The sequence below is a fragment of the Sciurus carolinensis genome, chromosome 4, assembly GCF_902686445.1.
Source record: "Sciurus carolinensis chromosome 4, mSciCar1.2, whole genome shotgun sequence".
Taxonomy (NCBI): domain Eukaryota; kingdom Metazoa; phylum Chordata; class Mammalia; order Rodentia; family Sciuridae; genus Sciurus; species Sciurus carolinensis.
The window spans coordinates 12,588,356-12,611,215 of record NC_062216.1 but is presented as its reverse complement, the minus strand read 5'-3'; the positions used below and the strand labels follow the sequence as shown (position 1 = coordinate 12,611,215).

The following is a 22,860-nucleotide window of genomic DNA, read 5'->3' as shown; positions in this document are numbered from 1 at the left end:
TCTTTATACATTTTAGCACTTGTATGATTTTTTAACGTTCAATACCTCGTCCAACCCAAATTGTTTTTCACCTATGATGTGAAGTCACATCAAACTTACTGTTTTCCCTTTACCCAGGAAAGCAAGTATGTGGACAGCTTTTGCTGAACAGGTAATTCCGGGCCACATTATTTGAAGTTCCAGCTGGCCATTTGCTGCTCTGCTTAGTTCTGTGAACTCAGGCACTTGGTGGGTCACTTGGCCCCATGGCGGTCAGGATGTGGGTGCTTTCCTCAGCCCAGGGGTTCCTTCTGCGGGTCCCCTGGGAGCCAGCCCCTGCACTCTCCGCCCTCAGCAGCCACCGCTCTGTCCTCCCCTGTAGCTTCGCCTTCTCCAGAGTGACGTGTGAATGGAGTCGCAGAGTTTGCACACAACCTTTCGAGTCCGCCATTCATTCACGTTGTGTGTGTCCCTCGTTGTGCATTTTGTCACCGAGTATGGATATACCGCAGCCTGTTTATTCATTCTCTCACTGAAGGAATTTGGGGTTGTTCCCAATGCTTGGCAACTACCAAGAAAGGCTCTTTATACAGAGGATGACCTGTTTTGGTACCAGTAGGGGAAGCGGGGGCCAGGGTCCACAAAGCAGGAGATCAAGAACAAGATCAATCAGAAAACTCAGGAAAGAGAACGCGCTAAGTGAGATGGCAGAGAAGAGATTCAGATATTTGTAAGTGACAACGCTGTTGACAGGGGATTGAGGGAGGAGATGGCACTAAGCTTAGGCAGCTGACTTTACCTGTCCCTCAGCCTCTTCCAAAGGCCACAGAACCGTCAGCACAGAGGACTCCTGGTCAGCCATCTTCCATCAGGAGGCTGTGACATCTGTATCCCCACCCGTGACATATTTCTGCCAGGTGGGAGAGGGTGCTGTCAGCATGCTCTTAGCTCTCTGGGGAGTCATTGAGGGGAGAAGAGTCTCAGACTGGGCTGGGTTGTGGCTCAGTGGTGGAGCACTGGGCTCCATTTTCAGCACCACAAATAAATAAATGAAATGAAGGCCCATCGACAACTAAAAGAGAAAGAGAGGGAAGTCTCAGACTGATAGACAAAGGTCCTCTTTTGTGACTGATGAGCATCCCTCTTCAGGAGGCCCTGTGTGAGGAAGCCTGTGGCATGTGGACCTTGCCAGACATGAGCCTCTGGGTGGGGTCATGCCTCTGTCTGGAGCCCCAGGAGGGAGCTGGGCAGGTCACATCATGCAGCAGGCTGTGCTGATTAAGCTCTAAGTTATGTGTACCAGGCTGACCACGGTCCTCCACTGAAGGCTGAGATGATCCAGCCTCCTGTGGTCCAGTTAGCCTTTTGTAAATTTATGGGGAGAATTTGGTCACATGGAGAAAAGTAGCAAGGGCCCTTCAAACAGGGGGATTCAAAAAAAATACTCAGAAAGGAGCTTTGGAAGTTAAGTCATATGCATTGGTAGAAAATAGGAGCTACTGGAAGATTTGGAGCTGGGGAATAAGACTTCATACATAGTGTTTAAAGAGTATTCAAGCAACAGAAGTTACGCAGAGTAGTGTGATCATTCTGCTGATAGCTAGTACTTCCCGTGTTAAGTGTTTTAGAAATACTTCCTCTGCACAACAGCCCTGTGATGTCATTGTTGGTCTTGTTTCATACATGCAGGGAGACTGGAGGCAGGACCATCCAAAGGCAGTAATTTTGAACTTTAGGCAAGGAAGGATAATCCAAGGTGGCAGGAATGGAGAGAGACAGTGACAAGTCTGAGATGACCTTATGTGTCAAGTGTGAGCGACTAAAAGCAGAGTCCCCAGTCATCTAACTGAGACCCACCTTTAGTCTTTTTTCCTCACCTTCACAGTCCCGTGCCCTGATACGCTAAGCACTCTCCTGTGGGGCAGGAGGATGGGTTAGGGTGAGTGGGGAGGGAGAGGGGCACGTGCATTGTGCTCTCTTCAGGTGGGACCAGGTCTCCTCTGTTCACAGGTAGCTGCAGGATTGGGACCGTCACCTTTCCTCAGGGGACCCGTGCACTTCAATAGGTCACTGCATACCAGCTATCCTTGTGCCGAGTTACCCTGAAATGAAGTACGACATGCTAATGGGCAAGACCAGCAAATCCATTTTCCACTACTTTTAGAGTGGTTTTTATTTTATGTTTTATATTTGAGGCTGATACTTTGGTTTTATTGTTGCTCTGTGTTGGGCTGGGTACAGGAATGCCCTGGCCACCACTGGCCTCCCAGGAGGAATAGCTGACAAAGGTGGCCCCAGATGGCTCTTGGCTACTGGTTTAGCGTCAGGGTTCCTAACAGGAGCACAGTGGGCTCCACTCTTCAACATGACATGCAAACTCTGATTCATAGTCAGACTTCACCAGGAAGGAGGGATGGCCCGAGCTGATGGAACTTTAATTAAGGTACAAATTCAAGGCTGGTTTTGGTCTTCCCTCTGCTGCCTGGTACCCCCAGGTGGCACGGCTGGCAGCTGGGTTAGTGCACTGCCTGGGCAGGGCAGGAGAGCCTGCTCACTGGTACAACTTCTTGCTAGGTCTGTTGGTGTGGTCAGTGAGCAGCTGGCATGGAGTGAACTGTTTTCCATAGGCAACCTTAGAGTTCAGGAGCCGGTCCACAATCTTCAGGGCACCATATAGATCCACAGATGGAAGTGTTCTCCAAGACGAGGGAAGAAGCGAAGGCCAAAGACTGCCCCAGCATCTCCCTCACAGGTGTGGCCAAGATCCCTTCCTGTAGGAAGAAGACTTCCTCATTCATAAATTTTGTCACCATGCAGTACTGAACATCTTTATCAGAGGAGACCTCAGGCTTAGCAGGCAGACTCGGACTTGCCAAAAGACTGTTCATCTATGGACCCTCCTGAGAGATGTAAAATCCCTTCCCAGACTTGTGACCCAGGAAGCCATTGGACACCATCTATTTCAGCAGTCTAGGTTTCACCTCCATCCACTCCACTGCATCCACACTAACTCATCTGCCAGGTTGGCACCCCCATAGGAAAACCAAAGCCTGTGGTCGGGGAAACCAGCTCCTTCCTAGAGGATTCATAAGGCTTCAGACCACAGGGGTGCAAGATACCTGGTGGTGTGGAAGCCAACTCCATCCTTAACCACAATGATGACCTCCCCTGCTTGTGACCAGCAGCTGCAGTGGGAACAGCTGTGTCCTTGGATGTTTTCTGGTTTGCCGTGATCTCTAGTAGCTGCACAGGAGAGAAGTGTGCATGCCAATCACCTTCTCAGGTCTTTTACTGACAACAGCAATTTCATTGATTGGGAAAGCAGATGTGTTATTGGCAAAGACACAGGGATCTGTCATCGCCGCTTCTACTTCCTTTACCACTTTGTGCTTAACACTGAGGTCCTCAAAAACAGCTTCAGTCACCATGTGGGCCTTTGGAAAACCCTGGTAATCAAGCTGCCTAGTCAGGTGGCTGAAGTTGAAATCCCTTTGCAATGATGTTACAGCTTTCTTCTTCACTTTGGCATTCTGTCCTTGGAACGCTTGTTGCTGTCCCTGGCCCCGTCCAGCTGCTGTAGTATCTTTAAGAAGGGCCTTCAGCCCCTTATCCAGGGAGACTTTGGGTGGTGCCAGCTCCCAACACCCCACACCAAGAATAGGTAGATGCTTAACATCCTTCTGTGGAGCTCCTGATTTATTTTTCTTGCCCAGGACTTGACCATGATAAAGTCTCATCAAGTCCTTCGATTCTTTGGTTGCTGCCAGCTCTCCAAATTTCTCTGATTCAGCAAGATAACCAGCATCATTCCCTTGCTCCAGTCCAGTCTTAACAGCATCAGTGATTCCCAGAGGAGCAGGATAAAGGCCTTTGGTCAGCTTTTGCACTTTTCCTTCCGCTGTTTTATGATTCTGTTGTCTGACGAATGGAAGAGTCGTGGTGTCAGTTTTACCCCCAGTCCCTTGTCTTTCTTTGGAGAGATCTTATCAGCGAGTCTATTGGCAAAAGTAACTGCAGCTTCTTCCAGGTGTTCACTTGTCTGTTCTGGAGGTTTTACTCCTGGGCCCAGGGGTTCCACCCCGAGGTCAGCCAGTCCCATTTTCTTTGTTCTTTTTTCTGCCAGTCAGCGTCATGTCCAACGCAGCAGGCACGCCCTCCATCTCGGGTAGCCTTTGGTGCCTCCTGCTCTGGTAGGATCCCCAGCAAGGCGTGCCTTTGGTGGCTGTTCTGTATTGACATGCAATGGCAGACTCCATCCTTCCTCCCTGTCGGGATCCGTCTGAGGCAGCCACTACAGGTTTTGGGGACTTTTCAGGTTTCTCAAACATCCTCTGTTCTTCCTGTGACATTTGTGCTGCTTCTTGCGGAGTCTTACAAGAGGCTAACGTGCTGATATCCGCTCCTGCAACAAAGCAGCCTGGTTTTGATGAGATGAGGCGGTGCTCTTGATCACTGGCTCAGATTTCATTCAGTACTTCCATGAACTCTGACTGACTGCTTAGATGCAAAGTGCATTTGCCTTTGAATTGGATGAGTTAATGTGAATAAGTGACACATTCCCTTTGACTCCTTAGTTAACATGGCTTTTAGTCAGCAAAGAACCCTGAAAAGCAGGGGTAGGGGTGGTGGGGGGATCTCGAAGTCCTTGCAGCGGACACTTCCAATTGCCAGGGAGGTCACCATCTTGAGCAGGAGAGGACGAAAGAACAAAGTGCTTCTCATTTTTTATTTTTAAATAGCAGAAAACAAGCAAGTCTGAATCTCTGCTGGGAAACGTTATTTTCCTATTAACATTTAGATTGCGTTTTAAGTTTTAGGGGGAATCATCTTTTATGAACTCTATTTTTATTTTATGAGCATTTATGCCTAAAATACTTAATTGCTTTGGGGATAACTCGAAAGGCAGGTTGAAATTGCCAGAATTTTCTGCTCAACTTTTGGTTATTCTCAAATGTGGATGCTGAGATGGAATCCCTTTTCAAAGGATGTATTTATATTTGTATATGTAGATGAAGATGGAATCCCTTTTCAAAAGAAAGTTGTGTTCACTTTCCATCTTAAAGTGACAAGTGACTACCATGAAATACCATTGGTAGTATTTAGATTTTTTTTCATTTCTTCTAAAATTAAATCCTAGAAATAACATATTTACCTTCCTTCAGATTAGAGGAAACGAGATGAAGAGGATTTCTGTATTTGTGCATTGAATTGACTCTAACTAATTGTATCCCAAAAAGAAATTGTATTTGATTGCTAAAAGCACATAGAAGAAGGTAAATATACCTCTAGACTAGCTCCTCATGTGTGCATTGACCTGCTGTTCACTTGCTTGTTTATTTGATTGAATGACCATTTCTTGCTCATAACTTCCTGGTTTTCATTGTTTAGAAGTATAATTGAGTACTGGGTGAAGTTTATTGTGAAGTTCACTTGTGTGGCCCTTGAAAAAAAATTTCTCCACCTTTGCTCCTGCAGTCCTGCCTCTGGAACTAGTTATAGCGTCTTTAGCAAGCCACTTTCTGTCTAGAAATAGAATTTCCATCAAAGTCTTCCAGTTTTAAAGGTCTCTAAAATTAAGGAGGAGGAGGAGGAAGGGGAGGGTGAGAGAGAAGGGGAAGAGGTGGGGGTAGGGCAGGAGGGGGAGGAGGAGGAGGAGGTTGCTTTGTGGCACTCACTAATGTTCTGTGGTACCAACGGCCATTTGTGTGGACTGTGATTAAAAATGAATCTTCTGACCTGCTTTGGAGACTCAGCTCCGTCTCCATAGTGATAAAGGTAGTTAACATACAGCCAGGGTCATTGAGTGCTTTAAGTTTAGTAGCCCTTCATCCTCGCAAGAGACCTGTGTGTGAGACCTATAATCACACCTGTTTTACAGGTAGGAAATTGAGGCACCCAGCGGTAAAATTACCTCCAATAAGAATTACTAAGCATGGAGTCAGTTTGGACATAGGTAGTCCAAGGCCAAAGTTGTGTAACACTGAAGACCTCTTCATCTCCCAGAGATCACATTTCTTCTCTATAAAATGAGGACTTCGTTAGCCTTTTCTTCTTTGCTGGTTTCTATGAGGCTGCAATACGGGAACGCTGAGGATTTTGAAGCACAGTTGGTCGTACTTGGGAACATGCTACAGGTACAGGTCCCTCGACCCCATTTCCAGACTGCTGAATCAGAAACTCTGAGGTTAGGACCCAGAAACCTGTTTCCACACACCTTCCAGGTGATTCTGATGCATGCTAACATTTATGAATCACGGGAATAATATGTCTGAAGGTGTGTCAACCTGCAGGATTTATGTCAGTGAGGTGTGCTTTTGGTCATTTTGGGGACATGTTGCTCATTTTTATGTTTCTTCTCATTTTGTTCTTACAACCCATTGTAGTGGTAGGTAAGATACGAGCTTCAGCATCACTTTATTGATGAGGAAGCCAAAGCCTAAAAAGATTAAATCACTTGCCTGAAAGTCCCAGACAGTAGTTATGGCCAAGTATCTTCAGTAGTGTGACTGTAATTTTGCTTCAATTTGGTCTGTCACTTTTCAACTTCACACATACAAACACACACACACACACACACACACACACACACCCTGGATGTCCATTTCCGTACTTATGAAACAGGAGTTGACCAAGTGGTTTCCTGAATCTCTCTTTTCTGGCTTTCTCCACTGTTACACTCACTTAAATCGTTTTTCTAGATGCCACAACAGTTTCTGGCTGGAATCTTCAGACTCTCTATTCCTCAGTCATGGTTTCTGTTCTTAACTTGGATGCAGTAACTCTTAGATCTGACACTGTGGTCTTCGATCTGTCTGGTCTTTGTTTCATGAGAACCTGTGCCAGGAGCTGCCCGATAAGGTGCTGGATTTGGTTGGAGGAAGGTGTCTGAGCCAACAGGTTTTCTCCTTAATAGTGAAAACTCAAGCTGTCCTCAGATTTTTTTTTTTTTCTCTTTTACTTTTCCTGTTTTGCTCAACAAGAAAGAGGTTAAAGGAAAAGAATAGAGACTAACAGAAACAGAGGCATGATTGACATTGCATGTGACCTTCACTGTTGTCTGCAGACTGAGGGGACTGTAGTGAGTCCATGGTGAGGGCATCATGGGTATTCTGGACGATACCCTGGTCCTCAGTCGAATCACTGCAGAACTGCTTGAAGATCAATAAGGAAATGATTAAAATATTAAAATACCCCCTGAATCAGGTCCTGCTTTTAAAGGGCTGGTCTCTAGTCTGTGCTCAGCTGCCTGCAGTAAAATGGCTTTGCTGCCCTCATTGTCCAGCCTACCCATCCCATGTGAGGACCTTGGAGACTAAGTTGCCCTTTGACCTCTGCAGTCCTCCCTGATCAGCAGTTTTCATGGAGTGAATTCCATTGACTTATTGGTGGGGCTGACAGTGGCCATCTTTGAGGATGTAGGTGTGTAGGTGCCAAAGTGAGAAACTGGACCGAGAAGGAAGGGGAAGGAGGAGAGGGGAAGCTGGCTCCCCGTTACTCAGTGCCTCCCAGGTGTTAGTCATAGTCTGAGGGGCTCTGCACAAATTCTCGTTTTTGGGCTCCTCAAAACCATGTGAAGAACATCCTGTGGCCTCCATTTTTTTTTTTTTTTAAATGGGGAAACTGTGGGAGAAAACTCCCCATGTTCGTAGACTTTTTGTTCTGTAATTTCAGATTGACTTGTTTCAGCTTTCCTTCGTGAAACGTTTTGTGTAAACTTAATCTCATGTTAGTTTGAACGAGATGACTTTGAGATACTCAGTTGGTACCAGTGAGCCAGTCAATAAATCACGTTTGAATTTATATCTGAGAAATATCTCTCCAATTCAGCATATTCATTCCACAAATGTGGATGATCCTTAGGAAGTAAATTTCACTGGACGCTCGCCTGTAATCCCAGCAACTTGGGAGGCTGAGGCAGGAGGATCATGAGTTCAAAGTCAGCCTCAGCAGGTTAGCGAGGCACTTAGCAACTCAGCGAGACCTTGTCTCTAAATATATAAAAAGGACTGGGAATGTGATCCAGTGGTTAAACACCCCTGGGTTCAATCCCCAGTACCATAAAAAAAGTAAATTTCTAAGTAGTTACCAATGAATGGTCATGAGGTCCCCTTTCTCAGAAGTGGTGTAGAAGATCAAAGATACCTTTAGCTTTTGTGAAAGTAATGACCAAAACTAGACAGATGAGATGATAATGTAAAAAAAAAAAAATGAAAACAAGTTCGATAATCTTTTGAATATTCTAAATAGCATACTGAAGCTGGGTCCCCATTCTGTATTTGCTGGAACCTTCTTTTGTAATTTCTGTCAAATGATGAGTTAAAACAATGAAATATTTTACTTTTTCTTCAGGGGGTTATAATTTGGGGATTCACAAAATAACCATTAGACAGATTTTTTACTAATAATACAGAGGCTTTTCATGGTCAAAACAGATCCTGTTTGCAACCAATATGTGCTATGAACTCTTTATTGAATAACCCCAAGACTTCACTATTTCTTTCTTTTTTCTGCTTTCCATTAAGCCTAGTTAAAAAAAAAAAAAAAAAAAGCCCAATCAAGTATTTGGTAAAATGCAAACTATTTTACATGGTAGACATACTGTCTTGTCTGTTTGGCTCTGCAGAATTACACTTTGCTGATATAAACAGTAAGCTGCTCAGGGAAGAATTCCAGCAATTTGTCTTTCCCAACCTTGCACACAGCAGACAGCAAGGCAATTTATATACAGCGACTCCCTGTTCTTGTTTAATTTCCTCAGACAAAACAGAAGATTGCGCTGGTGCCTGCCAGTTCAAAGCAGCACAGCATGTTTCTCTGACTGCATTGTCACCTCATGAATCAGGACTCTAGAGCCAAAGGACCTTCGAGTTTTCTGGTCCAGACCCTGTTGAACAGACGAGAACTGAGGTCCAGGATGAGAGACTGACCGACCGACCGTCACGCAGTGTGAGACTGGTCGGGTCGGGTCTGGAGTTGTGTTGTATTTAACCTAAGTTTTCCTTCTTCTGCTTTCTCTGCCAGTTATTTGCATCCTAGGGCGAAGACAGCCTGCTAAATGCAGTAACTATGTTCCTGCTGTCAGAATCACACCGGACCAGCCCATAATGTGATCACCAGCCAGGGGGTTGTAGGCTAAAGCTTGTCTTGCAGCTAGGATTCTCATTTTCGGGGAGAAATCTAGGCTCTCCCCTTTGTTTCTCCACTCTTCCAGGGCACGCCTTCACCTTTATGGGCCGTCCTGGTTCAGGGTGATGCTCGGGCCAGCCTCACAACCTGGCTGCTTGCTTCCTGGCCGAACAACGTGGGTATGGCATCCACTCCTGTTGCTTATCGTGAGCTATACAAAAGCAAAGCCTCCAGGTGCACTGGAAGTCTCGGGTGTTCAGGGAAGGGATGCGGAGGGTGTGGTTGGAACCAGTGGGTGCTGGTTGTCCTTCTGCCCAGAGACCCTACCCCGGCTGCACAGCTGTCCTGGATGGCGAGTCCTCCCCTCTGAGAAGTGTCATTGAAGCAGTGTGCTCCCTACGTGCCTCTCTGAAAGCTTAGGTCGGAAAGGCAGTTTTTATTTTCTTGTCTGATAAGCAGAAAGCAGCCAGAGAGGTGTCTTGAAGTCCCTTTTCTGAGTGATGGGAAACTGCAACTGCCTCCTTGCAGGAAAGCAGAAGTGTGTCTTAAATTTGGGGAAGAAGTGGTGAGTAACTGATTGACAGATTGGACAGAAGTTTTTATTTTTAAAAACTGTACTCTTTTTTTGAAGTCATTATCGTGCCCTGAGTACCGTCTTTGGATTAAGCCTGTGCCATGTCATGAGAAAGACTCAAAAGTAACGTGTAGCTGGGTCCCCATTTGAGGGACGTTTACCTTCTGGTTGGCGGCAGACAACGAGGCAGGATTTTCTGATTGCAAGCCCAAACTGTGCTGGAAGGGAAAACTGTCCCGGGACATTAGGGAAGAAAGTGCACTCTGGGTAAGAGGGCCAATAGCTGTTTGTAGGGTGTGAGGTGGGATTGTTATGACAGAAACAGGCTGTGGGTAAACCCCAAGTCCAGCGTAGAATTGGGGGGAACCTGGCAAATGGTAGAGTCAGAGGTGGGCAATTAAGATGGGGGGCAGTTTTTGGAGCATGTGAATGTCAAGTTAAGGTTTTCAAAAATGGGTGCACCTACCTGCAGGTGCTTCCCACAGCCCTATAGGTGCAACCTCGCAGAGCTTCTACTTCCCTGGTGACTAAGAACCAGGAAGACTTGAAGCTGGTCATTGCACAACACATGTGACACAGTGACCTCGCTCTTCCTGTTTCCATCCGAGAGGGCGCTGGTGGAGGGAACCTGTTCACTGAAAGGCAGTACCCTGGGCCTAGGGGAGCCAGAGATGTGAAGCCCAGTTTCTGCAGAAGACCTGCCACATACCCAGTGGGCAAAGCATTTGAGTAAACTAGCCGGCAGATGAAGGCACTGAACTTGAGCGCCACCGCAGCTGTGGCCTGGGGACCCACAGGCAAGTCTCAGAGTCCAGAACCTGCTCCTCCTTTTGGATTCTGTGCAGTCCTCCTGACCTGCTTCACCAGTCAGTCTTGTTTTGAATTCATGGTCTAGTCCAAAAGCTCAGTTGCAAGTAAGTTCCAACACGGTCTGTCCAGACTTCTGTGCTGGGGCCACAGAACACTAGTTGGAGGGCTCCCTTTGTAAAGGAGAGGCAACTTGAAAGAGGTGGCTGGACATCTGCTCCTTCCCTTCACTGCAGATTGTGTGGAAGTCAGGCTCAGGTGCAGGGTGCACTGCAGCTTGGGAAGCCCCTGGCACGGACACCTCTCTGTTCTAGTTATGAGCAGGACTTTCTTCATGATCTCTGGGGACATGTAGGTGGTGGATCCATTGACCTTCCTTGGGTGCTCATCAGACCTGATTTGCATTGGGGGACACATGACTAGAGCTGAGTCTCCAGATGGTTCTTCTTCCTTGGAAGGATCCAGATCACTCATCTGTAGAGTGAAGGCAAAAAATAAATCCACTTAAAAAAAAAAATAAGCAGCATTTCATTGAAACATAGTAAACACCGTAAAACCCATGTATTTTAATTATACAATTCCGTGGTTTTTAGTAATTTATTGAGTTGTATAACTATCACCACAGTGCAGTTTGGGGACATTTCTATCTCCCCAGAAAGCTCCTGCATGGGTAGGTTGCTCAGTCTCCATCCTCACCCCCAGCTTTAGACAACCAGTGATCTGCTGTACTGTCTGAAGAGAGCCTGTTCTGCATATTTCAAATAAATGCAGCCATCAATTGTGTGGTCTTTGGATCTGGCTTCCTTGACTGAGCATATCGTCTCTGAGGTTCATGCTTGTTATGACACGTGTCTCTATAGCACTCCTTTGGATTGCTAAGTCGTCATCTGTTGCATGGATTTTCTGTCAAACCTCTATCTATGGTTCTGCACCCATGACGTGAATCAACTACAGATCAAAAGTATTTGGGAAAAAAATTTATCTGTCTTGAACATGTATAGACATTTTTTTTTCTTTTTCTTTATTCCCCAACAATACAGTATAGCAATTATTTACCTAGAATTTGCATTTTATTTCATCCTGTATGTAATCCAGAGGTGGCAAAGTGTGCAGGAGGACATGCTCAGGTGATAGGCAGACGCCACAGCGTGGTGTCTAAGGGATGCGAGACCTGGTGGAATCCATCCTTTGCGGACACCAAGGGACAGCTGCGCCGTGTTCTGTGCATCCAGTCATAGGCTGATGAATTGTTTCTACCTCTTGTTATCGTGAATAATGCTGCTGCCTTGTTTCCTGTGGCTCCTGTAACAAATCACTGCACATTTGGTAGCTTAAAGCAACAGGAATTTATTATCACAGTTCCGGAATCCACAGTTCTGAAATCAAGGTGTGGACAGGTCTGCGCTTCCTCGGATATTCTCAGGAGATTCCGCTGCTTGCTTCTTCCGGCTTCTAGTGGTTGCCTACAGTCCTAGATGCAAGGTCACGTCACTCCAATCTCTGCTGCCATCTTGATGTTGGCTCCTCTGTGTGTAAAGATATGTGTGATTGCAGTTAGGGCCCACCCGATACTTAAGGGAAAGCTACCCCTCTCAGAGTCCTTAACACAGTCACCTCTTTGCCACGTAGGGCAGCACACACAGGTTCCAGGTATTCAGTGTGCATCTCTGTTGGGCAACCAACTTCTGGTCCACCACAGGAGCCGTGAACATTCACCTAAGGTTTCCGTGTGGACCTGTGGTTCCATTTCTCTTTGTCGATCCCTAGGAGTGGATTTGCTGGGTTGTTTGGTAAGTTTAAGTTGAACTTTTAAGAAACTGCCAAACTGGTTTCCCAGCGGCTCTGTTTTGCATCCCCGCTGGCCATGTTTGCAAGTTCTAGTTTCTCCACATTCTTGCCAAGCCTCTGGTCTTTTTTTATCTTTTTATTGCAGCCATTCTAGTAGGTGTGAAATGATATCTGATTGTGGTTTCAATTTGCATTTCCCCTGTGACTAATTGTGTTGAATATCATCTCATGAGCTTATTAGTCACCCATCTGTCCTTTTTGGTAAAATATCTGTACGGAACTCTGCCCATCTAATACTGGCTTGTCGTCGTCTTTATCAGTCATGAGGAATCCTGTGGTTTCTCACTACCTGGTCCAGTCATTGCCAGTCCTAAGGACAGCGGTGACTGAGGTTGGATGGATCAGAAGGGATGGGGCAACCCTGCTGCCCAGGTGTCCTGGCTGGGGCAAGGTTGTCCCTTGTATAATTTTTTACTGGAGGTCTTTTTTTGTGGCCTTTGGGCCACAAAGTTCTATGCCAGGGAAGCCAAGAGACAGCTTCCCTGTATCCTGGCGATCGTAGGCTCACTGACAGCTCAGGCTGGCTGTTGTCTGAGGAACAAGGGAAGTGACCTGCAGAGGCCCACGAGGTCTCCTCTTTGTCACCTGGTGTTTTCTTTCATAATGCTCATCCCTATTTTAATTAAGTAGTTATTTCTGTGATTATTCATTCAACACCTTTCCAGCACTAGATTGCTACATTCCTTTGAAACAGGGGCCCTGTCTTTGTTTTGTCTCTCTGTCCCGGGTCTCTTGCACAGTATGCGAGAGGTGTAGCAGGCGACCAATCCGTATTCGTTGGATAGTGGAAATGGAGCTCCGTTCTCCATCTGCTCTTGTGGGTGATCGACACAACAGCACTTGGTGGAGGGGTTTTGGTGGAGTACATAATCCACTCACCCCGGACGTGCCATTCCGTGACATGCATTCTGACCCCTCCCCCTTTCTTCTCCTCCCCAGCCATCTATAACTACAACGCTTCTCAAGATGTGGAGCTCTCGCTGCAGATCGGCGACACCGTTCACATCCTGGAGATGTATGAGGGTAAGTAGGATGGGCTTCTGCCAGGGGCAGAGGAAGACAGGTTGGAAGTCACTCGTTAATAAGGCACTCGGTACACTGGCACGCTCTGCCTCCTGGACAGCGGTAGCGAAACTCCAGAAGTACTCAGGTGACGAACTTTGTGCTGAGGGTTGAATCCACACAACGCCTGGGTGCAGACGTGCCAGCCACCAGAATTGAGGCCGTGGGTGTGTAAGAGACACTGCTCTGATGTCCCAGCCTGTGGCTGCACAAGGGTCTGCCCCAGAGACCCTGGGACATGGGACTGTGGGGGCTGGAGGGCAGCCTTGCTGGTGAAGGGCTCTTTCTGCCCAACACTGAATGTTGCCAGGTTGGGGTGGAAACGAGGGAGAGACTTTCTAAGGTTGCTGAGATTTTTTTTTTTTTTTTTTTCAGAAAATCAGGTCAGGACCCAAGCAGGCCGTGGGTCCTGCCCGTGTATTTCCTCAAGTAGGTCAGGCCTGCGCAGTAGTTCTGGTCAACCTGTCCGTGGTCCGCAGGGCAGGACTTAGAGAGAATGTGCTGTTTGTCCATGAAGCACAGGTCACGCCTGCACCCGCTCCAGGCTTGTGGCTTCCACTCGGCTTTGCTAAATCCAGGGCCCTCGCCCCATGGCCACAGTGCTACTCCCAACCCCAAGAGCAACGGAAGGGTATCCAGGCCACTGCAGCTGAGGCTCAAAGCAAGGAAAACCTTTAGGGCCCGTCAGTTATCCCCTGAGCAAGTTGGGGTAGGAGCGAGGCGGGAAGCTGTGTGGACTTTTCTCGGAGCGATCCTTGTTACAGCAGGCACTGCGTGGAGCTCTGCCCCCGTGCAAGTGCTCGTGGGGGGTGGGGGATGGCAAAGGTGCCAGCTAGAACCCCACGTGGGTACTTAGGCAAGGGCGAATGCCACAGGAGACCGGAAGGAAGGGAAGCAGGGTTTAGGCGTCACCAAGCTCCGGCGTCCACACAGTTGCACAGAGTCGCCGCTACTGTTGCCACCTGCTTCAGATGTTGGCTGAGGGTTTGCGTGGTCCTTTCCCTTCGACACAGCTCAGCCCGATCCCATAGCTCCTGGGGCAGGAGAGGACGGAGGGGGCTGCATGGACTCTTCCTGACTCATGCTCTTACTTCTGCTTTATCCTTCTACCCCAGGTCTGGCCAACCTTCAGTCTTAGTCACCAAGACGCTTGTGACAATTGACTTAGCTTTTCAGGACTCCCTCGCTCATGAATCCACAGCCCTGTCTAACCCCACTAGGCCGTATCTCTTTCCCAGGGGGTCAGATTAGTAGACGATCCCATCTCTATGAACACACATGTTCCCACTGTCCAGTAAAAAGCATAGGTTAAATTTTGTAACTCTGCCTTGTGGGTTGGGAACAGTGCGTATTTAAGGATCGTGGGGTGTAAAGCTCTACCTGTGACATTTAGATTCGAATTTCTTTAGGTGTTTTTTCAAAGTTGCTGTGTGCGAACGTTCCCCCTGCTCATTCTGGTAGGACTGTGTTCAGTCTTCCGCTCTGATTGTGGTTTGTGCCTCTACAGTGATGTCAGCTGTTGGCTTAGTATATTCTGAGACCTATTTTTAGGTGCCTACCTAAAAATTGAGAACCTGAGCCCACATCATGCTAGTTTATTGTGTTAGGGAATCCCAACTTTTAATTCCTGCTTATTAAACCTTTGATCGTTGTCTTCATCTCTGCTGTGCCTTATGTCTTACTCTGTTTTGCTTGAAATCAGAGCTAACTCATTGGCAGGACTAGCTCTCTGATTTTTGTTCCCTGGGCCCCATGAGGTCAGGAGAAAGACTATGCCAAGCCACTCAGAATTCTTTTCTTAAGTCTGCCAGTGCCCCACTCATTTTGAATTTGGGATTTGGGGATTAAGAATGCTCAACCTGTACCAAACATAAGCACAGACACACAAACACATCAGTTTCAAATATGATGAACTAGAGTCCCCTAAGTCCCAGACCCAAGAGCTTCTGGTGCTTTGTAAGTCAGGCACAGTGTGCTTGCAGGAAGTGCTGGCTCAGCTGACACCCAGGCAGATCAAGGTTAACTTTACAACCTTGCACCTTTAAGACGGTGATCCAGGTGCAAGATCTAGCTGTAGATCCTGCAGCAGAGGCCAGTTTTCTTGCTAATCGCACCACAAAATAGTTTCTTTGTCAGCCATACCATGCTTTCATCTCAAAGAAAGACTCCGTGCCTCTTCTTTAAAAGTGGACTCATGTCATGGTGTGAATGGGGAGATTGAGAACATGAGCCCACATCATGATTTTTCCAAGTTCAGTGACCACCAAGTGGCATGTCGGCTTTGCAGAGAGATTATTATTTTGGATTATATTTTTCAATAGCGTTTATTTTATGGGATTAATTTTTTAAATAGTGCCTGCTTTTGCCAGATGCCCAGGGGTGGGTTCTTGAATCTGCTAAGTACTTAGAGTTCTTGGCTGGAGTCTGGAATTCCTTTATTAACTTCAGGCAACTCAGGACTGAGTGCTTTGCAAACATCGAACACGATGGAAATGCTGAGTAATGACTTGCGTTCGATGTCTCCTTTCCGGGCCCATCTATCCTTCAAAACAAATAACGAAATGGAAGCAATCGCAGTACTGCCAGACTGAAAGGAAGGCTAACGCTGGCACCAGATCTTGGCCCTGGAGGCTTCCTGTCTGAGCGAAGCTGGGGCTCTCCCTCTGCGCTGCCCCACCCCACCTTTAAGATATGCATACCAGATCTGTGTGTGCTCTTCCGTCCTGGACAGGAGTCCACCCAGACATAAGAAATAGTTTTCTGCCCACAACCACAACAGAATACCACTGGGAGCTCTCCCCGGGCCATTTCCTGCCCTGTGGCTAAATGAGTGATTCCCCAGGAGTGGCAGCTCTGTGGCACAGCCACCTCCTACGTTACCTACAGGTCTGTATGTGCCGTAGTCCTGACATACAGCAGGTGCTCAGCAGAAGTCTCTAGTAGGAGTGAAGTGAAGTAGGAGCCCGCAGTCACCCATTGTCATGCGGTGCTAAGGATCAAACCCAGTGCCTCACACATGCTAGGCAGTGCTCTGCCAGCCCTCTGTTTTTATTTTAAGTAACTATTTTAAGATATAACTAAATACCATACAGTTTACCCATTTAAAGCCTACAATTAAGTGGGTATTTACCAAGTAGACTGTAGAGAGTTGGGACACTAGCATCACTTTCTAGTTTCAGAACATTTTCATCACCTCCAGAGAAATGCTGTCCCCTTATCAGCCATTCCCCCTGCCCTGGGCAAACCCAAGTCTTCTTTCTGTCTCTGGATCTGCCTGTTCCAGACATTTCATATAAATGCAGCCATACATTATGTGGTCTTTTGAGACGGGCTTCTTTCATTCAGCGTGCTGTTTTCAAGGTTGACCCACACTGTGATGTGTATTAATGCTTCATCTCCTTTTATTACTGGATAACATTCATTGCACGATATACCACATTTTATTTATCCATTCATCAGCAGGTGGACATTGGAGCTGTTTAGACTTCTCAGCTCTTAGGAAGAGTGCTGCCATCAACATTCCCATGCAGGTTTTGGGGGAACATATATTTCCATTTGTCTTAGGTAGATACCTAGAGTGGAATTATGGTTTTGTACGGTAACTCCACCTTGAATCTTTTGAGAAACTGCCAAGACAGATTGAGCTTTAGCTGTAAAACAGGAGAGCACAGTCCAACTGGGAGTGTCTGTCACTTGTGCCTTGTTGTTGTTTCTGTGACCTCGACCCTGAGCTTCGCTTGTTACTTAAAGATGGAAGAAGGAGGGACTGGGGCTGTAGCTCAGTGGTAGAGCACTTGCCTAGCACATGTGAGACACTGGATTTGATCCTCGGTACCACATAAAAAAGAAACTTAAATAAAATAAAGCTATACTGTCCATTCACAACTACAAAAAAATAAAAATAAAAATAAAAAGCTGGAAGAAGGGAAGAGAGTGGACTGAGAGGTTGCATATGCTCATCTTTCAAGATTTATATGCCTGTAGAGACTGTCAGGGAACAGACATCCTTTAGTGCTAAAGCAAGCGCCCTTGCCTTGCTTGCCTTTGGCTCTGGCCTGCCCATATTCCACACATGCCTCTGCTTCTTCAGCCATGGCAGGCATGTGGCAGTGAGATACCTGTTCTCTGTCCTGAGTGGGCTTTCCCACCCCAGATCCATGAGCATGATGGAAAGAACGCTGGTGTGAGATTCCACTTGCGATCACTTATCCTAGCTGAACGCCTACTCTGTGCCAAATGCATTAATTGAGCAGGAGCGACCTCCTAGGTAGGCACAGCAGTCACCTGAGGACATAACAGCCACATGCATGCTCTCACAGCTTACACTGGGGGACAAGTAAGCAAAACAAACAAAAATCCAGGTATTTGAAAGTGCTGTGGAGAGAAGAGAGTTGTACTGCCGAGACCAGAGGTAGTGGAGGGCAAAGGAGGTGGAGAGGGGAAGGGTACGTCAGGTTAGGTGGATTTGCTCCTTCGAGGTTGACTGTCCCTGGGCAAGGTGCTTCAGAAGCATGGTTGTTTCATCTCAATTTGAGTCACTCTTCGTGATCACAGGCAAGTGCTTTTGGAAAGTACAGAGTGCCTTATAAATCTCAGCTTCCAGCATCTTGTCTCCTTGTAGCTTTCTTCTCCTGTGAACAATCAAACACCAGTTTGCACGGTTTCTGGCCCAAGGCCTGTTCCTCCAAACTGGTTTCCTGTGTTTAATTCACATCTACTGAGTAACTCTCAGCCCCCATAAACCACACACAGGCTCAAGAGAAAGGGTGGCTGGCATTAGCAGGGATTTCTGGGGTGAACACAACACAGTCAGCCCCCGATGAATCTCACAAAATGTGACAGTTAGAAGTGGGTAACACTGAAAAGTTGAAAGAAAGAAAAAGAAGCATTTGCATGTGCAGGTCATTGTGCGTAGGTATGGCAGGTTAGTTTCATGGTAGTGAATTTTTGTCTCCATGACTGTCAAAACTCTTTAGAAGAGACCTAATCAAGAAGAAAGTATGTTTGAAGACTTTTTTTCAAGAAAGGCTTGATAATCATCTTTGCGAGGTGCTGTAATGGGAACCCTGCTTTGGGTCATACCATATGGTAAGGTATCTCATTTTCTGAGAATGCCTGATTTAAGGAGAAGGATTATCACACTCTCCTCCTGTGACAGTTAGTCAACTGGTAGCTTTGAAATTCCCCTTTCTTTTGATTCTTCTTTTTTGCTCATTATTTCCCTCTAGGTCAACCATGCCTGATGGTCATCCTCCAAGTGAAAGAACAACCAACCAACAAACAGATAAAATGCAAAACTGATTTTAAAAGTCAGTTTTTATAGCACATGTAAGTTTCCTGGGGATAGGCTGCGATAGGGCCCTCCATGTCTCTGTAACTTCCATTTACTCCGGTTGTTCCATGAGTGAAGGTGATTGAAAGTTCATCATAATTCTGAATCCATACCGTCACCAGGAGCTAGTCACAGAAACATGAGCAGCAGTGAGCCCATGAGTGTGGATTTTTTGACAGGCACTGAGTGCAGGCGTCTTGGCATTAGCCCTGAAAGCAGGTCAGGCCATGTGGCATTGTGTTGAGTGTGCCTGGTCACTTCCCACGTCTTTGTCTGACCTTTACCTTAAGTACAGCTTGTAAGGCACGACTGCTGGGGACATTTGTTCCTGAGATGTGTTTTACAGATGACGTGTGTGGCAGTAGGAGTGTGTTTCTGAGAAACATTAATTAAAAACTAGGTCCAGTGAAATGTCTCTTCTCAGATTTAATCAGTAAAAAGGAGAATGTCTTCTAAATTTATCCCCTTGAGATCAATTTGAATGTGCTTCTGAAATCCGTCTGGAAAACCTACAGTACTCAGGTACAGGCGTGTGTGGAGTCTCCTGGGGCAGAATGGAGATCTCTTTCCTGAGTGGTACCTTCATTTGGTTATTCCACCATGCACTAGTACTTGGAATTAACCCATCTGAGCAGCTGCCCATGAACCTAAGGAGGCAAGCTCAACCTGAAGAAAAATTAAAAAAAAGAAATGCTCTGGAGGAACGTCCCCACGGGCTATCAGTGTCCCACTAATGTCTGTCTTCTAGGATCTTGACTGAATCCAAGGGATTAAGAAGGGTGGGAGAGTAAAACATGCCCCCACCCATGGCTATCTTAGTATCTCTGATGGCTGGGCCATTTATGTTATTTGGTGTGTGACTTTTATAAAGAATGCCTTAGGTGCCTTTGTTGTGGAACATAGCGCATCTAACCATTGTGGAACTGAGGAAGACTCAGTTAAGGATTAGTCTTAGGACACACTGAGGTTCAAGATCGAGAGCAAATGGGCTTATAGTTCTCCTTTTGCTTCTATCAGGAGAGAAGTTTAAATGTATACTTTCATTTTTCGTAGGAATATAAGAGTAATTGATGATATTTAAAAGAATATAATGATAAATAAAGTCAAAGAATTAATAGAAGATATTCCATGTTCATGGATAGGGACACAGCATTGTTAAGTTGTCAGTTCTTTCCAGCTTGATTTTGGACATAACACACAGTTTTTCAAAGTGGGTAAGGTTCTCTTAATTCTTCAGTAGCTGTTTGTGTGCACACAAATGTGTCTGAATTGGGGTGAGCTCCTTTTGAACTTACCTTCCCCCATGGATCTTCTGCACAAGCTTGTGGCTCTGGCCAGGTTGTCTTGTCACTGGCCTTGAGCAAGATCAGGGATTGGGGCTGACACTCACAGGGCCTAGCAGGTTCCTATAAAATTGGACCTCTTTCAATACGGCGTGCTTGATTAACTGATTTCTCACTCATTCAGCTGTTCCACACTCTCACAACAGTGACAAAACCAGTATAAAAACAAGTCACTGCAAACTCCCTGTTATTGCTGATAAACTGCACGCTGTGTCTGTTATTACAGCTTTCTTGAACTGGTTGGATAAGTTGGAGAAGTGCATCCTGGAAGAGGGATGTTAGACTTTTGGCAAAAAAAAGGACTAACCACTGGCAGGATTACTTTGCTTTAAAAGGAAAGGTAGAAAGCCTCCCCCAGAAAATACAAAGGGTGTTGGCAAACCGAGTGACAGCGTTGACCAGACCAGAGGAAATGGCGTTTCCGTCCTCTCACTGAGCTTCAGGGTGTGTCTGTGAAGGGACAGGCGTTCCCTGGTTTTGCCGTGGGATGTGCCACCTGTCTGTTCTGCTCACTGTGACTTGACCCTGCTCCCACCCAGCCCCACCTGGACTAGACTCCTCTGCTTGTCTAAGGAGGTACTCTCTGCTTGAAAACAGAAATCCTTGGCTTTTATTACTGTGTATTGTAGGCCACCGGAGGAAACCTTCTTGGCATTTTTTGTAAGGTAATAAAAATAAATAAATAGATAATAAATGATTTTGTGGAAGAAAATTTAAGAGACCAAAGCTGTCATTACTTTAGGTTGACAGTGAAAGATTCTTGCCTGACATTCTGGCCTCCCGGGCAGGATCTCTAACCCATCCACCTCTACCTACAGGCCATGGGGTCCCAGGGAGAAGATGGGTCCCTCCGACCTGCCGAGATGTGTCTAGGTACAGATCGTGTTGCACATTCCTTGCAGGAGTCTGTTCTGTGCTTGCCACTGGCTCAAGGAGACCTTGGCTTCCTCGTTAATACAGTTATCAAACATTTATTGAGTACCTGCTGTATGCCAAGCTCTGCGAAGCACAGGTCTTATATCAGATTTTTAAAAACTGAAAGGTGGAAACCACATTTCTTCCCTTCCCACCTGAGGGTGTGCTTGTGCATGCGCATTTCATGTTCTAGGGTTTGGGAATCACGTGCACCTCACCCCAGGGGCACTGCCTTGAGAGTTTGCTCTGCCTCCAATGTGACTGCAGAGGCAGCTTTGTGTAAGAGAAAGAGCCTGAGCTGGCAGGGAAAGACCTGTGTTCGCATCCCCAACTCGGCGGAGTCCCCAGCTGACTTCGGGAGAGCCTTTTCCCACGTTTCCTTTCTTTAAGTCAGGGTGTTCAATTTCCTGGAGCTCAAGCTTCTCACATCAGTTGTATCTGCCTATCTCAAAGGCATAAAATTGAGCCACGATAATTAACCTGGGAGACTGATCCTTTCACAAAAAGCTGCAAACAAATGGAATCAACTTTTGCCATCTTCGCATCCTTAGACTTACTTTGAAGAGCCCGGTGCAATGGTCTGCACTTTGGCAGTGTGGACGTTGTGAAGCCCCAGGATCTGGAAGGGACTTGCCCAGTGTCCTCAGTAAGGAGGGCCTCACGCTGGTTTGTGTGTCTGCTCTGCCAGGGCGTGCACCCAGCTGTCACTGCTCCTGGCTGCTCCTGAGGGACAGCAGGCTTCTCTTTGAGGCAGAGCTCACTGGGGATGGGAGGCAGCCTCTGACCATGGAAACCGGATGGGTTTACCTGGCCCTCGGGATGAAACCTTTGACTTTGGCCTAATTAACTGTGTTTTATCCAGCAAACTACTGGACCCCAGGAAGCTTAAAGGAAAAACAACAGGATTTAGCACCTGCTCCTCCGCTGGGAGCCCCTCCCCCACAGGCACAATGCGGGTCATGGAAACAGCAGCTCCCTCTGTTTCTGGCCTTTAATTCTTGGCAGGTTAAACATCATGTGTTGATCTCTTATATGTTTATGTGGGGAAAAATAAATTTATCTCGTGGTGGTAAAATGAGGAGGGATCTTACAGAACAGCCCATTATTTACGCAGCTAAATGATGCTCTCATTGTCAAGAGCATCTCCAGCACCCCCTGGGTCGTGCTTTGGACTCCGTAGCGTATTCATAACTCTCTGCTGTGTGTGCCAGAATCTCGCGCAGTCCCGTTAAAGGGCCCTTTTGTGTTTAGCTATTTGTGTGTGGATCTCTTTCCTTCCTCCTGGAAGACAATGTCCGGCACACTGGTGTTCAGTAGTGTTTTGTGGATAGTGAGTGATCAACCACATGAGCCATGCAGATCCCTGCTCTGGTGTCCCTCCCTCCTAACCCGGCTTTCTAGAGTAGCTCTGTCCCCCTGAGTCAGGCTTTCCCAAGGTATTCTTGTGTCCCTTCTTAACTTTTAACCCTGGACAAAAATCGCCTTTTTTTTTTTTTTTTTTTTTTTCTTTTCCTTGGCTTACGTGTTTATTATTTCTTGTCATGTTAAAGTATGCTTTAGGATGTGGAGACCTTGTGTGTCTTGCTCTCCTGGCATCTCAAACTCTTTGTTGATGGAGTAAATGAATTGCAGCTCTGTGGTTGAACTTTTGGAAAGAGCAGAAACTCATTCAGAATCCCTTTTGGACCACGACATGAGTAATGAAGATGAATCACGTCTTTGGGGAGACACAAGACAAAGCACTGGAGTCTTTCTATGATTTTTTTTTTCCTTTGGAGACGATTGCTTTGTATTGTTCAGTTGGCAGTGTAGATGTTCGCCTTTTTTAAAAAATGCAGTATATTGATATGCAATGAAATGCCTTCATCTTAGGT

The 22,860-nt window shown here is 46.5% G+C and overlaps 1 protein-coding gene across 1 annotated transcript in view; it reads left to right on the top strand.

Moving 5' to 3' along the window:
- Positions 1–22,860, top strand: part of Dock5 (dedicator of cytokinesis 5) — a 192,991-nt gene that overhangs the window by 44,883 nt on the left and 125,248 nt on the right. Inside the window, exon 2 of the mRNA XM_047548434.1 lies at positions 13,274–13,357. Coding sequence (XP_047404390.1) covers positions 13,274–13,357 — 84 coding nt within the window. The remainder of the gene's footprint in view (positions 1–13,273; positions 13,358–22,860) is intronic.